The sequence below is a fragment of the Lemur catta genome, chromosome 22 (assembly GCF_020740605.2).
Source record: "Lemur catta isolate mLemCat1 chromosome 22, mLemCat1.pri, whole genome shotgun sequence".
Taxonomy (NCBI): domain Eukaryota; kingdom Metazoa; phylum Chordata; class Mammalia; order Primates; family Lemuridae; genus Lemur; species Lemur catta.
Window position 1 is genome coordinate 10,070,467 of NC_059149.1, and position 18,917 is coordinate 10,089,383.

Below are 18,917 nucleotides of genomic sequence, written 5' to 3' on the forward strand. Positions count from 1 at the left end.
CCTTGGCCGGATTTGGAGGCTGGGCTAAGTAAGGACAGCCAGTCTTAAAGTGCAATTACCTGTGATGTAATGTCGGCTCTTGATTTTGCAGCTACATCTTGTAATTAGCTCAGGATTACACACATCGCTGTGACAGATGGAACAGTAAAAGGCAGCTCTGGACAATGAAAGCAAATCCAGAATGACTTACGTGAGGCTTAATACCACAGAGGCATGGTGCTGACTCAAGTCTTCCTCCCACGAAGTTGTATTTGCTTTAGTGATTTCTCCCCATAAAGTAATTTTTTAAAAATTACCTTTTGACTTCCATTGAAGATTCAGCAATAAAGAACCCTAATGAGTTCTTGTGCAGCCTAACTTGGACAGGTGGATTTAGGATCAGACCACTGGAAAAAGAAAATAAAAGTAGAGTAATTTTTCTCTTTGATTTTGGTGGCAATATTTGGTGCTTCATCCTGTCATTACCAATGGATTCTCTAAGTTGCCGAGTTAATAGGATTCAGTCTTCTTTTATTGCCAAACACAGTGGAAAATGTGAATTGGACTATATTTAATCCTTTGATTGCCGCTAATTATGCTGAGAAGAGCCAAGTAACAACTTGATTGCTGAACAGCACATACAGCCAAGCCGAGGGGAAGTTCCTCCCTGGATTGTGTCTTGAATCTGAGATGCTCCAGCTAACTCAGAAAGCTAATTTAAGCTCTCAGATGACAAACAGGCCAAGAGCACACAGTTGCCAGGCTCGTGCTCATACTAGTGGTGTTCATGTTTAGGCCACTTGCTATTAATATTTAAAATTAAATTACATTCTAATTAACCAGCTGAATTAAAAAGTTCCTTTTATTTCCATACGCAGTTTTTGAAGTTGTACATTTCTTTGGACTTCATTTTTGTCTACTTTGGTTGCAAGATTTTTGGGAACAGAAACCATGTGAATTATTTTTATTTTTAACATGACTTGAACATTTGGATTCTCTACTTGCTTATGGTTTATGTGTTTGAAAATGCTGTCTTATAAATTTCTATCATGGCACCCCTTGATACAGTACTCTGCTGTCTCTAAGTTACCCGCATTTCCCATTTTGTCAAGATCTCCCACCTTTATTTTTTTTATTTCAGACCCCCAGTGTGGTGAGGTCTTTTAACTCGATAACTCCCTTCACTTCTTTTGTGCATGATGAAAGTACTCCTTTCTTCCTTTAAAAAATCATTCTTCCTTTTACATTCATATAGGAATGAGGTCAAGTCTTAATTTTGGCACAGCTTATTCTGTTGGTAGGATACTCCAGAGTTAACTTGGAAGTGTTAGAGAATCCTTACAAAAAATAAATGTGTTTGCACAACAAAAGCTCTTCAGCTCTATGCCAGGAGTGGAACAAGACTAAATATCTGTGTTCAGATAAATTACTGCTGAAGACAATGGATGATATTTTCTGAGTATTTACTGACATATTAATAAGTGGAATAATTGATTTTAACTTGGACAGGAAAAGAACATGGATTTGTGGTCCCCTAAATATTAATACTATTGGCTGATGTTTACTAACTAGCAGATATATGCTTAGTTGTGTCTTACATAGCTCCTTTTTTTTAAAAGGGAGTACAGTCCTCTGACCTCATGTTAAGTATCTAGCTATGAAAAGATACTGTCTCAATAATACATATATCTGATTGTATTTGAGAGAAAAGATGAACTTCTTTTAGGGCTTTTCCCAAACTGACATAATTGCTTTATCCTCTGTTCATGAATCATGGCCCATTGCTCTGTCAGAGAATATTTGTCACTGGAACAAACTCACTGCATTATCTGACTGAGGTCAGATCTGGCTTCCTTCCAAATTATTCCCTAAGACAAATCCCCTCGTGATTATCCAGGGCTTTTGCAAGTCTTAGAGTCTATTCAACTGCATCAATTAGAAGAAGAAACAAAAGGTGAGATTTCCCCAGAATTTAAATATACTTGCCTAAAGCCCAGCCATCAATATGTCCAATCTTCCTTATACCCATAGTGGCTGTGGTAGGTTTAGCCCAGTATGGTGATCAGAAGCGCGCCCCCAGATCAAGACTGTCTCTGTTCAGACCCTGGCTCTGCCACTTGGGAGTTGTGTGAGGTTGGGAAAATTATTTAACTTTTCTGGGCCTCACTTTTCCTCCTCTGTGAAATGGGACTAATAATTGTACCCATCTCACAGCATTGTTGTGAGGGTTCAAGAGTTCATGTACACAAAGTGCCAACAGCAGTGTTGGTCATGCAGTAGCAAACGTGTCAGAGATTGCTATGATCAATGTTTTTGCTAAATTGGGATTTAATCCCATTGATACACCTGACTTTTCAGTGAGAAGCCAAAGTAAAATCTGTGTTGGAGTGGGTCTCTCTTTCATTGGCAGTAGGTGTGTACTGGTAAGCAACACTAGGACCTTTTGAATCTACGTGAAATTAGTTGCTTGATAAATATTTGTGTTTCTGGTCTGTGATGTCCTAACAGTCATCTTAATAAAGTTTACAGAAAGAGATATTAGAGTTGGAAAGGATCTTAAGAGCATGTGGTTGTAGTTTCCAAGTGACAGTGAATAAACTGACTATATCATGAAAACTTAAGAAAAAATTCTCAGGCCCCCACCATTGGAGATTTTGATTTTGCCAAGTCAGAAATGGGGTTTTGGAATCCATATGTCTTTAAAATTTTGCAAATAATTCTGACATATAGCCCAGGTTGTGCAAGTCCAAAGTTGTTACTAAAACTTGAGCAAATCTTGGGCCAGCCTGAAACCCAAACTGCCTGGCTTATGATTCTAAGACTACCTTTTTACTCTGACCTGTGTCCAGTAGAAAGTCCAGTTTTCCAGATGTCACATTCAGAGGTTTAGATTTTGAGATTTTCTTGGGCGTGGCAAGATTATTAGATAGAACTTAGCCAGCCGGGCAATACTATCTGTTATTCTTTCCTTAAAGATGTGCTTTTCACAGTATCCCATTGTTTTTTTTTTTCTATTCAGTTACCTTCTACATTCTCTCAACTCAGATATTTTATTCTTTCTAACCTTTCATATAAAATCATAAAATCATTCATTCATAGTCCATCTGCCATAATTTAAAATTATTAAATTTTCAATGTTTCCCTATAATTATAGGATTCCTGGTAATGCCAATTGTAGAACTGGAAGGGGTCTTAGAAATGCATTAACTTGACTTCCTCATTCTACACATGAACTCTTCTTCAAGGCCATAGGACTAGCGAATCATAGTTAGGTTCAAGATCCAGTCTGTTGATTCCAAATTAGTGTGAGTTAATTTTCTACTCAAAAGCACACATGAGGCAACATAATAGACTTTCTTGCACCCCCATCCCATTTAAGCACCCACTTTTTCTTATTTTTCAGCATACTTTATCCGTATAATCGCTGATTCTTTTTTCCACTTTTCTCCCATTTATGTTTTGGTACATTTGTCTTTGATTTTCTTTTGTATTACACGATGACTTCTCTTACTTCTCATATTATCCACTTACGGGTTCTCAGGAAATGCTAGTGTTCTGGTGATGTCACCTTTTCCTTTACCTATGCCATCAACAGCAGACTTGGACCAGTGGGCCAAATTCCTATTTCCCATATTTGGCAGCTTACTTTCTAAGGCTAGAGGTCGTGGGAACATTTTTTTCCAAATTATTCTATTTCATAGTATTGTTTCATGATCAAGACTTATACGATCTGATAATATCATTAAGAGGAAAAGATCTAAGAAGGTGACCATTTCTTCTCAGCTCCCGAGAGAGAACTGGGGTGGGGTCACACTAGGATGAGCATTGTGTCCCCAGTCATTAGAGACAGCACTGAGTGCACGACAGTGGCAGGAGCCTGGCTGTGCAGAGGCTGGCTCGCAACCAGTGGCAAAAAGCTTAGTTATGGCTGTATCTCTGGAAAAAGACTTAATCGCAAAGATTCTAATCAAAAAAACTAATACCGCTTGTATTAATCTAGCTGAAACTAGAGACCATTCTTCTAAGTGAAGTATCACAAGAATGGAAAAACAAGCACCACATGCACTTACTCATTAATTCCATTAAATTGGAACTAATTGATCAACACTTATATGCACATGTGGAAATAACATTCATCGGAAATCAAGCAGGTGGGAGGGAGGAGGAAAGGATGGGTAAATTCACACCTAACTGGTAAATGCACACTTTCTGGGGGATGGGCACACTTATAACTTTGAATCAAATGGTACAAAAGCAATTTACCTAAACAAAACATTTGACCACTGTAATACTCTGAAATTAAAAACAAAAAACAAAACTGAAGCGATAGGAAGCCTCATTCGTACCAGTAACCACCCTGAAAGAGGGACTTGTGTTCGATGGCTATCAGCATGATTTGCATCTTCACAAAGCAAACCCTGGAAAGGAAGACAAGGAGTAGTAAGGAAAGGAGGAAGAGCAGGGTGCTAGTCGGCAAGACTATAACTAACACTTTGCACCCTGTGCCTGGGAGACAACCAGCATCCTAGCAGAGGCAGAACTCCCACGTGTGGAATTTTCACTTAGAAGTGAATCCACCGGAAGTGACTGATGACCAGGGTGCCAGCTGGGAGAGAGATGAAATTGTCCCCCACAGACTGCGAACTCCTAAGTTGCAGGGACTCCGAGTTATTCATTCTTATATTTTCTGCTTTTGTAATGGAGCCTGGACTGCAGTGAGCCCTCAGTGAACACTGTTACTTGAAGAACGAGGAAAGGATGTTGCTGAACTTACCGGGCAACTTCAGGAAAACTCAGTCCAGCGAAGTCATCCGAGAGACGTTGAGTGAAAATTTTGTTCTTCATGCCATTCAAGAAATGTCTTTTCCAGGGCTGTTTCGGAGAAATCTGGAATACACAGATATGCCACATGAAGCCCAATGACATGGGATATAGGATGTTATAATCCACATTGTGAATTACGCTAACCGGCAAACTAGTCTCCATTGCATTTAGGTCAAAAAAAAAAAAAAAAAAGGAGATTTATTGTAGTGCATAACAGAAGAATGTTAAAGTAAGAACTAAAATTCTAACATTTTTTCAGCTATTTTCACTAATGTGTTGAGGATGAGGTGAACACATCATGACTTAGTTTCATCCCAGATGGCATCCCAAGTTTTCTTACTGGAAATTAGGATTCTTCTCTCTTGTCCACTCCCAATTTCATCAAAGTGGACTGTTTTTTTGTTGTTGTTGTTTGTTTTTGAGACAGAGTCTCGCTCTGTCGCCCGGGCTAGAGTGCCGTGGTGTCAGCCTAGCTCACAGCAACCTCAAACTCCTGGGCTCAAGCGATCCTCCTGCCTCAGCCTCCCGAGTAGCCAGGACTACAGGCATGTGCCACCATGCCCGGCTAATTTTTTCTATATATATTTTTAGCTGTATGTATAATTTCTTTCTATTTTTGGTAGACAGGGTCTCGCTCTTGCTCAGGCTGGTCTTGAACTCCTGAGCTCAAACAATCCGCCTGCCTCGGCCTCCCAGAGTGCTAGGATTACAGGCATGAGCCACCGCGCCCGGCCCAAAGTGGACTGTTTGTTGAGACAGCAAAAATAATATGGGAGGAATAATGTGGAATCTAAGTTGTCTCTCTCTGGATAGCACCGTTCAAGACGGGTTTGAAAACATTTTAGTTTTCTACTAACCATATACTTCAAAGAAAAAAAATATCCATGGCTTCCTCCCTTGCCCCTTCATAGGGGCAAAGAACTTGCAGAGCCATCCTGACCCGCGGAAGTGACAATGTAGCAATCCAGGGCAACAGCAGGTTTCTTGGGAAATGCGAGATATGAAAGGAGAAGGATGTCTTTTTAAAAGGCTAAATTCAGCCCAATCGGGAGACCGTTGGGAACTCATTGCTGACACTTGTGTGAGGTCCTCCTCTCGTCCTGCCCCACCTGCTGCCGTGGGAATCGCCACCACCCTGCTCTGCAACGGCAGGACGGGCTCCTCAAAGCCCAGAATCTCAGAGGCAAGAATGGAATTTCTAAAGCTTGTGGAGCACTGCTGCTGTGCAGGGTTATGGCTGATTCAGAAATTCTCAGACGGTTGCCATGTGCTTTGGGAAAAGCAAAACAAAAACAAACACACAAACAAATAAACAACTCTGCCGTGCTAAAAAGCACCACCTATTTCAGGCAAATCACTGTCCACTCCCACCAACAAGATTCAGCTGAATCTCTTGCCTCTTCCCACCTGCTTAAATTCCTCTCACAGCGAGGGCTTCCCTCACGGGGCAGTTCACACCTCTAGTTACGTCTCAATTACTAAAGAAATTGGCTTAGTGCTTCCAGTCCAAATGTTTCAATTTTTGGAAGAGGGTAAAAAGTGATAACCATGGAGATGAAGAAGACTTCCTGAGATAGGGTTTAAAAGATCAGAAAGGAAAACAGGAGGACAAAGTGGACTTTGGATGGAAGAATCTGGAAGCTCACGCAAGCCAGTTGCATTAGAGCTAATCCAAAGTTAAGCTTAAGGCAGTGCTCTGAACCTAGAAACAACCAGAAATGCTTTTCAAGCTACGATTTTTCACAATATAATCAATATAATTAAAACCCATGGCATTGGTTCAAGCCTTTTAATCTGAGTGCTCAGATGTTTTACAAACATTTGTGCTTGGAAAAATCAGGTTATGAGATGAACAACTCTCATTTTACAGATGGGGAAACTGAGAGTCAGGGAAGGTAAGTGTCTAATACAAGAAAAACCAGACATACAGCTCAGGAGACTTGGCCATTAAAATGAAGTCACCAGTTTGTTACAGAACCTAAGACAGTAGAGCAGAGCACAGGGTTAACAAATCTTGCCCCAGTGCTGTTCAGCTTAGGGTTTCTCAAAGTAGGTTTCTAACTTCATTAAAAACAAAACAAAACAAAGATTATGGAGACCACTGACATCTCTCAATTTCTATATTCCAGAAGCCATCTTGTGATGATAATGTCAAGTGACCATCCTCAGTGAAGTGGTTACAGCTCTAAATTTAAGAAAAGTATAATAGGAATGATTTTATATCTCTACCTTGGATATTTCCATGTAAGAGGCAAAGTCTTCATACAGAGTTCTCATTCCATTCATTTTCTCCAGCCATGAAGATTAAAGTCGCAGTCATCACAACAGATATCAAAGTTCTCTGCCACTTTCTTAGCATTCGATACAGGCAGAGACCATTTCCTTCTGGGCCTTTCCCTAGGCCGTGCACACTGACCACTAGATGAAGGTAAAATTATGTCCCTGACACAGCATTAAGGTGCATTCCCTGCTGCCTGCTGGGCATTTCTCTTCACCTCTATGTTGTATCTCCTTGCACTCACAGATGGAATTACAGAACAATTCTGTTTGGCCCAGCTTCCATTTTGCTGACCAGAGACCATTTTTCACCTCTTTTGCTTTTCTTTAAAGCATCAGAGATGGAACAGGAAAAGATGCAAACATTTGTATTGATCAGAAGAAATAAAGTGCAAGGAGAGGCCAGAAAGTAAGTCCAGTTTATGAAGAGGTGAACGTGGACTTAGAACTCAATGGAGATGAAGGTCCCTCTCTGGATTGGCTTTAGACAAGGAATGCCAGGCCCGCTATGGGTTAGAACACCTTTCTTGGGGCATTTCATGGGAATGATATTTGGAAGACCACATTTTGTGCTGTAGAAATTTATCCCAATTATCCCTTTTAGCCTCTTATTTTGTCTCAGACAAAGGCATTGGAAAACCTGATGTGGGAGATTGTGAATAGATACCCAACACTGGGGACATAGGATATAGTGGCAAAACTGGGGACCCGACAATTCTAGCTCTGCTGCTCTCTAACGTACTATATGATCGAGTTTAGTTAGCTTCACCAACCCATTGCTGGGATACCACCTGCTAATATTATTGAGGAGAAACACAATGCAATAGGTACTCGATAGGTATCGAGTACCTATTGGTCACTGTTTTTAGTACTGCATGGAACTTCCCTAAAATAACCTGGAAAATTAGATATTAATATTTATATCATTGCTTCTATTTGATTAATACAAATTATTATTATGCCAATTATTATTTTGTATTTAATTTATATTTAAATATGTGAATTCATTAATAATGTAACTTTTATTCATATTTCTGCTTTCAATAACTCAGAACCCTTCTACCTTTATGAATATATTTACATTCCTAACATGCTGAACTGCAAGTAAGAATCAGAGTCATGGTTTCTGTTTTGGAGATAAATGCTCTTAGGCAAGAATAAGATAAATGACTACTTCAAGGTCAATGCAGGACCTGAGACTTAATTTAGATCTCTCAATTCCTTCCCAGCTCACACAGAAGTTAAATTCCATTTCTTCAGGCCTTCTTGCTTTTCTCAGTTTTTTTTTTTTTTTTCTAATTCTGATCCTAATATGTAGATACGGGGAGAGAGCCAAGATGCAACATTAATTTACAAGGCTACCTTTCTGTTTTGCTCCACAAATAGAGACGTTAGGAAGGTGCACAAGCCTGGCACCAAGCAGCCTTGGGCGATAAATCCAAGCTTTAGTTCAGCAAAGCAGATAATGTTGTCTCCAGTACTCCAGTTCCAGGTGGGAATCTTTGGCAGGTAAACCTGTTTCATGGTAGAAAGTAGGTCAAGAATTAGGAATAAACATACTTCAAGAAGGCTCTTTTGGATGGATATTTTTCTTTCATTTAATTTACTTGAAACTATTTATTCTTTACTCTTGGGCATAAAAGTGGTGCCTGGGTCAATGGATATGATAAGAACAAATGCAGTATTTGAAAGTGGTTAGCAGTCACATCCCATTTTTTTAAAAAACAAAAATGGTTGGAATTGCAAAGTCAGGTCAAATGGCTTAGGTCTCTAATTCTTCCCCCAGTTTATATTCTTAAGTGATTAACAATCTCAATGAGACTCCAAATTTTACCTAAGCATGGCAAAAACTTTTCATTTATTGATGCGTTAGATAGTAATAAAGTTCATCTAGCTCTGTGGACTAAAAGAGGAGATTGAATATGCTGGAATATGACAATACCTTGTTGTGGGATTGCAGTATCTGTATGATGACTCTGGTGTTAGGGTAATAGCTCTTGATAGACAGGACCCTACATAAACCACAAACAGGCTCATCAGTGACACGTCACATACAAACGGCTCTGTAACATAATTCAATTCAGAGTTAAATTGATGTGTAGGTAAATGTAGAAAGACTTGACATACATAATAAAATCCATTGTTATGTTGTTTGCTAAAAATGTTATGTCTACTAGCATATACGGAAGAGTGTTATTGTTTTAGTGACTTAGTAAACTAAATCTATGGAAAGGTCATCTCTTGGGATTAGAAAACTGGTCTCGTGGGACTAGTTCTTGAGGAGGGAATAAACAGTTTCATATGCTTTAGCCATTAAACCCAAACATAGTAATTACAGGAAAAAATAGAGACTTAATTGCTGTCTATAGCTTAAAGTAGCTCACAGACTAATACAACTTTCTCATTTTACAAATTAAGAAACTAAGATCTATCTCATATTTACTGTATTATGCATGGCGCAAGCTCTCAGCTGTTTCTTGGGACACGTAGCATCACATTCAGCTATGTGTACTTATTTTGCTCTGAGGACCAGAAGTCCATCTGGGTTAGGCATGATGCCATTGTCTTCACCATCGTAGCTGAATCTCCCTCAGCACAAGTCAAATTCCTGCTCATCCATAGTTCACAGTTCAAGATGGTAACATTAACTCTAGCCAATTTGAAAACGCTTACCAATGGACACAAGCACATCACACTGAACCATGTATAATCTTTCATCAGAATTACTGGAGAAAACCCCCAATAAATAAAATGTATTAATAGGGTTCACGAATTGTATCTTTTTGAGGAGGAGAGTATCTACGTGATAATGGTGCTATCTGAATAATCATCAGGTATTTGTATGCTGGCTTTTTAATTTCAGATAGGGATTCTCCATGTGAAAGTTCAGGGAAGCAAATGGAGAAACACATACACACTCAGGATGCTCTATTTTCACTTCGTTTTGCGACCAGCTGCAGCGTTGGGCAAAATAATAGGCAGAAAATTGGAATGTGATGAACCTAGTGTGGTACTAGATGGCGTGTCCTCCTGTTTAGTCCTACGCACGAGGCTTTATTTTAAGAGAACTAGAAGAAGGTGAGCACTGGAACCAACACAGCGCAACGCCAGCCTCTTACCTCATGATGTTGGAAGTGTCCTCGGCGTGCGAGTCGCTGCACAGAGGGTTGGCTATGATCAGGCATGCCTCTGCGTGCTCCACCTGCTCTTCCAGACGAAACAGCAGCCATCTTGTTAGTTACACGGGAAATGCTCTAGCGTTTCCTTTTTGGGCTTTCTTATGGTTTTGTCATAAAATTGTCAACAAGAAGGAGAACACACTTGGGAAGGAGTTGATAAGGGGGTCGTTACATCAGGATCATAGCTCTGAAATGTTGCAAGGGCTGTGAGGGCTGCCCTGAGGGACCAGGGCACAGGGTCTCTGACACAGATGTAAGATTGCTTTAAAATGGTCAAGTACAAGGCTGTATCTTTCCTACTATCTGTCACCATCATTTTATGCCTAGCAATGAGCAATAAGACCTTTATAAGCGCCTGCCTATGTATTTATTTGCCTTTTAGGACAGCAAGAGATGAAGGAATTGGTGTGTGGGGGGTCTCCTTGGCCCAAAGTAAGCATCATTCAATATTTGTGGATTGTGAATTTTAAAGTTCTGGAAAATTATTGAAGTGGCTCTTACAGTACCAAGTTTCAGGAAAGAGAAAGATTATTCTGGGTCTGTCGTTTTCTGCCTCAATTCTTTATGTTAACTCTAGGGATGTTTGCTTTAAACTGAAACCTTTTGATTTGTTGAATCTAAGACATAGAACATGACGGAAAGCTGGCTTTGATCTTAACTCAAACCTGTCTAGAGGGTCGGATGCTGCTCATCATGTTTAGTGACAACTTTGATAGAATTTCTGCTATTTTCCTCTATGTTGCTCCTATCAGAAGGCATATTAGCGTGTGTAGGAGGAGGAGCTGGGTAAAGCTGATGGACTGTTAGAAATCTGTCTTCCAGCAAGAATCCTGTTTGGGTGGTAAGATCAAACGCACTTTTGCTGCCCGTAACTTTTTCAGGTCCCTTAGACTGATAAAATAAAACTGATCTAGACAAATAGAGACTTGAGTGAAATCAATCATTTGAATATAAACACAGGTAAACAGCGAGGTCTACTTGATATTTTTCAAGGAAGATTTGGAAGTCAATTATTACACTTCCTTTATGATCGGTTTTGAAAGTTGAGGAAGTCATATTTCCCCCCCAGCTAGAGGATTTGAAACAACATGTTTTGAAAGAGCAACTTACCATCTCAATGGTTGCAGCTCAGGAAAACTAACAGGAGAAAAGAACTAGATCTTACCGCAACTCGCCTCAGATCCTCCCACTTCATCGCAGACCCACAAACAAAAGTCGTGTAGGCCAAGTAGCATTTAAATATGGTCTCCAGTTCCAAAGAAGGAGGGACCCTGGACAAAAGAATTTAGTGGCAAAGATATAAAACAGATTATTGACTCTGGGTCTAGAGATTGTTATACTTATGTAGTGCATTTAATAGAACCCCTCGCAGTGATGTGAAAACATACAAATCAAGTTAATACCATTTTAAAACAAGGATTTACTAAAGGTGAAGACGTTTACTGTATAATAAAAGCAATTAAATTACTTCCATAAATAAATAAATAATAAATAAATAAAGCAATTAAAATACATAGAATTTTAAAGCAACTATAATTTTTTAAAAAATAGCTTCTAAATATATGAAGTGAAAATGGATAAAACCAGATGGAGAAATTAAATCTGTCACTATAAGAAGAGATTTTAACACATGTCTTCCAATTACTGGTAGATCAAGCGGAAAAATATATTATGGATTTTGAACATACAAGTTTGATATTTATAAACTCTGCAAACAACATTTAAAGAATCCAGTTTTTGTAAGAGCACAAAAATATTTATCAAAATGATAATTTAGTTGACCATCAAGGAAAGAAACCCTCAACACATTGCAAAAAATACCATTGTTCATATCATCCTCATTATTACAATACAATTAACTTAAAAATTAATAATCAAAAGAAAAATAAAAAAATACTTTCATATTTAGAAATTTTAAAATATAGGCTGTTAAAAATCTCTTGAGTAAGGAAGAAATCATAACAATTATGATAAATTCAATTCTAATTTTCCAACATCCAGAGAAAAAAACTAAAAACCTGATCCCTTTGCTCAAAATACTCCAAGAATTCAGAACTGGCTCAGAGAAAATCATCTTCCTTAAGATCAAATCCTTACAATGGCCTGTAAGACACTTTTATTATCTGGCCCACCATCCATAGCAATATTTTGAAATACTCTGAAATCGTCAGTCCTTTTGAGTGAAACTTCCCCTTTACCCTTAAAACATTTGCATTCAGTGTGTGACACATGATCATTAGCCTATATGGACAAAGAAGAGATTTGCATATATAAAATATTAATAAAATTAATGGCTTCTGCTTTCAAGAATAATAAATTAGGTAACTTCAGCAAATCTCCTACTGAAGATATATGAAAAAGCTGGATGAAGTATAAAAAAACATCTCCTAAGAAATCCTCAAAGATATAACCAGACAAGGAAGAATTAGCAAGCTAAAATCTAAGAAAAATAATAAAAAAAAAAGCCTCAGGGGTTAATTCCAATTGCATTTCCCTGGGGCCATTTAGTAATTCAGAAGAAGCAGTTACCAAACTGAGCTAACATTTTTGTGGTCTCACATGGCAAGGGGAATAAAAACATCCAGTTCCTCTGACACATAAAAGGAAGTATTTGATAACCCCTTTCAAACACTAAACTGGTGTGACAAAGGAATACAAGCAAAGACGGAGGTTAAAATTAAATAGACTAGTTTTTAAGTGGACTTTGACCCTCTCAGTTTGTTACCTGGGTGATACAGGGAACTTCAAGCATTGAACTTGGAGTCTTAGCCCCTAGGGTATGTTCCAAGACCCCCACCAGATGCCTGAAACCACAGATAGCAGCAAACCCTATACATACAGTACTATGCTTTTTCCTATACATGCATTCCTATGATAAAGTTTAATTTATAAATTAGGCACCATAAGACATTAACAACAACAACTAATAATAAAATAGAACAGCTATAACAATATACTGTAATAAAATTTATGTGAATGTGGTCTCTCTGTCTTTTAAAATACCATATTTGTACTGTACCTACCAATTTTCCACCTGTGTTTAACTGCAGGTAACTGAAAATGTGAAAATGGAAACCACAGATGAGAGAACTACTGTATTTCTTGATTTGAGTTGTGGTGACATGGGTGTACACTTTATAATCATTCATTTTGGCGCATATTTTAATTCTATGTAATTTTCCTTTTCAGTTATGTTTGGGGACAAAAAAAGATTTAAATACGTTCCTTAATTATTTCCTTGCTGTTAACATTTTAAAAATAGAAGACCTAGTATATTTTTTCTGTACTCTAATGACCCATGTGCAATTCTTGGAAATTTCTTACTTAACTTTTGTTCCTATTTGTATTTACCATTGGGAACATTAGAAAACATTTGTTACCATACATTATATATTTATTGAATATATCATATATGATAAACATGTTATAAAATGACACAATCATTAAGGATTAAAAGTAATTTTGAGGAAATATACCGTTGGCATAATATACTACCTGAATCTTCAAGGAACAATATTTATTAGCCATAATGGTATAAACAGTGTTACTGTAACTACAAATTCAAAGATAACTATATTGGAATAATGGAAGGAAGGGAAGTCATGCAGAGTGCTGAACAATGCTCATTTGTGACATTTGGTGGTTAATAAATACTATCTATAACTGAGGAATCCAAAAAGTAGTAAAATTTGGATTTAAGGTTAGAAGAAATATTAAATCTGAAAGAGCCAAGGGCAGTTTATCTCTGAGCAGTAGGAGTGGGGGAAGGGAAGAAGGGATAAATATTTCATAAGTATTTTGCTTTCTCATGTGCAGATTATGTTCATGTATTACTCTCTTGAACAGTGCGTTCTTCTGGGTGCCAGTTCTGATCTGCCCTGTCCTCTAACAATTGCCAAATTAGGTGTCCTATCTCTGTTATGACAAAATTCACATGCATGCCTCTCTTTATCCCTATGCTTTGATTTTCACGTTTCAAGTAAGTGTGCGTGTACATGATTTTCATTTATCATGACCAACATTATTGTACCTTTCCCATCTGAGAACTGACTTCTTTTGTCAACTCTAGAAAGTCCTCATTTTCAAAATTTTATTGTGCAAAAAGCACATTTACAAAGTACATAAGACATATGCAGTCAGGATAAAGAATGCTAAGAAAGTCAACATTTATGTGCCCACTCATGCATGATAAGAATATAAATTACTCAAGCGAAGAAGCATCACATTATTAATGCTGCTTGTTGTGTAACTCTGAGGCTAGTTATCTGGATCTTCTGGAGGTTTTGAAAGCTGTACAACATTTACTTATATATGTTTTCTGCCTAATTTAGCTGTAGTTTTTGCTGTGTGCAACTAAGTTGTCTGATTTTTTAAGTTACTATTTCACTTTTGTGACATTTCATAGCACAATATCTTGGATATTGTTTTGTGCAAGTGATAAACAAGCAAAGAAAGAAAGAAAGAAATGTGATGATTTCTTGATTTCTGCATCATTTATCTATTTTTGCATAAAATCTTACAAGATCTTTGTGACATGTAAAATAACAAGAAGCTATTATTTCTTGCATTCTGTCACTTCACCGGGCTCAGCTGAGTGACACTTCTGCTTCATGTGGTTTTGTTGGAGTAACTCACATCACTGCCATTGGCTGAGAGCTTTAGGGGGCTAGAACACCCAAGACGGCATCATTTACATGTGTGCTGCCTCAGCTGAACATCTGGAACAGCTGGCAGCTAGATGGGCCTTTTTTCTATCAGAGTAGCTGAGATGAGTGCATGCGCGCGCCTGTATTTATATATTTCAGGCTCTAAGAAACTGAAAGCAGAAGCTGTTAGGCCTCTTAAGGGGTGGTCATAACTGGCACGCTGTCACTTGTGCATATTTTATTGGTTAAGATGAATCAAAACGCCAACATATATCCAACAGAATGGAGAATAGACTCTACTTTTGGTGGGAGGAGCAGACAGATGCTCCTTGACTTACAATGACGTTACATCTTGTTAAACACATCATGAGTTGAGAATATGGTAAGTCAAAAAGGTCTTCAATACACCTAACCTACCAAACATCATAGCTTAACCTCTCCTATTTCAAACATGCTCAGAACATTCGCATTAGCCAACAGTTGGGAAAAATCATCTAACCCAGAGACTATTTTATGATAAAGTATTGAATATCTCATGTGATCTATATACTACTGTACTGAAAGTGAAAAATTAAACAGTTGTATGGGCACTGGAAGTATGGTTTATACTGAATGCATATTGCTTTCACATCATGGTAAAGTTAAAAAATCTAAGTCAGAGCATGGTAAGTCTGGGAGCATCTGTATGTATAAAGAGGAAACAGTCCTACTGTAGCCTGGCCCCTGGCCATGAGAATTCACATCCCTCCCCTGTACAAAATACTCTCACGTTTTCCTCCCAAAGCCTCCTCTCTTTACAAGCATCAGTTTATGGTCTTGGATCTTGTCATCTGAATCAGGCCTAGACCTGGACAGGGCTCAGGCATAGCTCATTCTGGTCTGAAGACCTGTGAACTCAAGACCTTACCTTGACAGCCACCATCCCATAATGGCACCAACAGGGATGGAAAAATTGCAATAGACACACTCAATCAAAAGGGGTGGGAGTGGCAATGGGGGTGCAAAGAAGTCAGTGGTCCATAGCAATTCTGAAATCTATCCAAGCACATCTCAGTAGGGCGTCCCACTGCTGGGGCAGAAAGTGTTTTTTGATTATGGCTCCGTTCTGTACTCACAAGCTAACCCATGGTTCTTCTTGATTCCTGTCGCTACCCTCCAGCCCTCTGAGTCATCATCCTTCCCTTTCCCTAACAAAAGCTCTATGTCCATACTCGAGGGGGGCCTTTCTCTGCTTGATTCCTGCCTCTGCTAGGTTGGGAGCTCAGAGGCATTTATTTCTTCTCATTTGGAACCTTCTCTGTCCCTTTTACTTCAAGCTAGCAGGACTGTTACCAGTGAAACTTGTTTAAAACCTTGAGAATTTTCTATAAATCTTATTGAGATTCATGTCATGCCCCCAAAGTCATCTCCATGATTTCTTAGAGGCAGATTCTCTTTACTTTGAGAATGTCAAGTTTCTGCGAAGAATGTGTTTAAACTTCTTTGAAGCCCCTTTGCCTGACCGAGAGTGTCTATGAGTCACCACCTTAAATCTCCCCCAGTTTCTTAGAAAAGAGTTTCACAGCTGCATCGTTGATTGGATCTTGACCTTGAGATCACGTGTTGAACCCTGGATTTGGTTTGTTCCCCTGAGGCCAGCCAGGGAGACTGTTCTGGGCCCTCTATATTTCTTCTAAGTTCTGCTTAACAACTAAAGAATTTCTTCTTTAGCTTAATTTTCTTATAATACTTTACCATATATACATGACTAAAGTAAATGACACTCAATATTCCTTTGGGAAATTTTCTCAGCTGGGTTCCTAATTTCAGTAGGTACATTGTCTATCTTCTGCGTTGCTGTGGGTGACGGCATTACAAAATTTTGCCATGGGAACATGGGCTGCTCTCCCTCTAGTACCCAACAGCACTTTGCTCATTGCTTTTTTGGCCTTTACCAGCCGTCTCTATGCAGCATTCCAGCCTCTGCATACCACCAGTTCCACGCAAAAGGCCACATTTTGGCTTTTGGCATGACAGCACTCTACCCCCAGTACCACTTTTTTTTTTATCAACTACACATTACTATGAAACAAATAATTCTAGAATTTATTGACCTAAAACAACAATAAAATATTATTTTCATGACTTTGTGGGTTGGAAAATCTCATCCAACAGATTCTTCTGTTCTGTATTGTGTTGACTGGGGCCATCTGTGTGAGTATTTTCACCTGGGAGCTTGAGTGGGAGCTGGAATGTCCAAAACAGCTTTACACACACGATTGTCATTTCGGCTATGTGACTTTAATGCCTGAGAGCTGGCTGGGCCATCTCCCCAGCAAGGCACTCTGGCTTTTTGCATGATGCCTCATGGCTCCGAGTTGAAACTGGCTGTCTTCTTAAAGGCTGGGCCTGAAGTAGCAAAGTGTCACATCTTCTGTGCTTTATTTATCAAATAAAGTCACAGGCCAGCCCAGATTCAAAGGCAGAAGACATGAGAGCAGCAGACATGTGCAGCAAAAGAGAAAAAGGATCAAACTAGTGAAGTGGGCTTTACAGAAATTCAGGGGGGACAAAGGGCCTTTGTGAAAGGGTCTGTAACATCAGGGTGGAAACAGCCAATAGGGAATGAGCTGTGTAAATGTGGAGCCACAGAGAACGTCTGGGGAAGGATGTAAATTTTGGAGTCATCAGATTACAGGTGTAATTGCCAAAATTCTAGATAGATACTTCCAACATTTTGTACCATTTAAAAATATTCATTCATTACCTTGAGAAGTGCATAAAATAATCCACATGAGTTTATAAAAATGTAACAGTCGATAAAATGTCACTTTCCATAAATCTAATTTATTAGATTTCCGTTGTCTCAATTGGATAATTATAGTTAGCTTCTTATCACTAGTATTAGCACTTTTTGTTAATTTACTATTTTCTAAAAAAGGATTCACATAATGCACCGATTGCTGAAAAGACAGGCATGGCCATGAAACTGAGACAGAACTGCTGTCCACCAATAGCATCATAAAGTAGTTCAAAGTGCTATTGGTTATCGCATGTACAAAAGCCCAAAGTTACGATGGATTGGACACGTCACGATGTGAAAGTACACAGTGCTCAACTACAAAGTGCATAAAGGTTGAGCTCATCCCACATACAAGCCTGCATAAGACCAAAATGCCATTTTGAATCTGGCTGACTTACTGAGCGAATGGTGTTTAGATAACTGATTAATTATTTGAGAAATATAAAGAATTTAATTTTCTACACATCACCCAAAATAAGTTCCAGGGAGTTTAAATATTAAAAATTTCAATATGAAAACACAAAAGTGCTAGAAAAATATTCACTTAATTCTAGAACACAGAGGCCTAAGAATGTCAGAAAAGCAAGGGGCCAAAAGAAACAAGTTAGTGGGTTAGAGTACATGCAAATCAAATAATTCTGTATTAAAATAAAGGCACAAACAAAATTAAAAAGTAAAAGAGGAAGAAAATATATATAATATATAACAAAAAAGGGCTAATATCAAAATATATTGAGTTCTTAGAAGTCAATAAAGCAACAGATAACCCTCCTAATGAAAGAGGGTAAAAGAAATAAAGTGGCATTTCAAAAAGAAAAGCAAACAGTCAAAAATAGAAATTTATTCAATCTCACTAGGAACTAAAATTGAAAATTATAAAATAAAACAATAAGAAACATTTTGTATACTTAAACTATATTTAAAAATCTTTTCGTATTAAATACATATTTACCAGTATTGACAGAATATTTGACTCGGATTCTGCTAGCAGAAAGGTAAACGGCATGGAACAAATACACCATTAAGAGCAATCCTTTCTGCATTGATTTGAACTTCACATTTCTAATTCTGAAAAGTAACACTTAGAGTAGCAATTATGACGTGTTCCAAACTTGTGCACAATATTAAGGCCATGTGTGATAATAGTAAATGTAGAGCAACCTAAATGCCAAATAACAGAGAATAATGTAAATAATATTAATACTTATGCAGAAAAACATCTGGGAAGAT

General features: G+C 38.2%; 1 protein-coding gene across 1 annotated transcript in view; it reads right to left on the reverse strand.

Moving 5' to 3' along the window:
* The window catches only part of KCNU1 (potassium calcium-activated channel subfamily U member 1), a 121,857-nt gene that overhangs the window by 73,839 nt on the left and 29,101 nt on the right, over window positions 1-18,917 (reverse strand). The window contains 8 exon segments of the mRNA XM_045535376.1: window positions 60-157; window positions 297-386; window positions 4,326-4,397; window positions 4,754-4,866; window positions 8,443-8,595; window positions 9,023-9,092; window positions 10,200-10,282; window positions 11,425-11,530. Of these exon segments, the coding sequence (XP_045391332.1) occupies window positions 60-157; window positions 297-386; window positions 4,326-4,397; window positions 4,754-4,866; window positions 8,443-8,595; window positions 9,023-9,092; window positions 10,200-10,282; window positions 11,425-11,530 (785 nt within the window).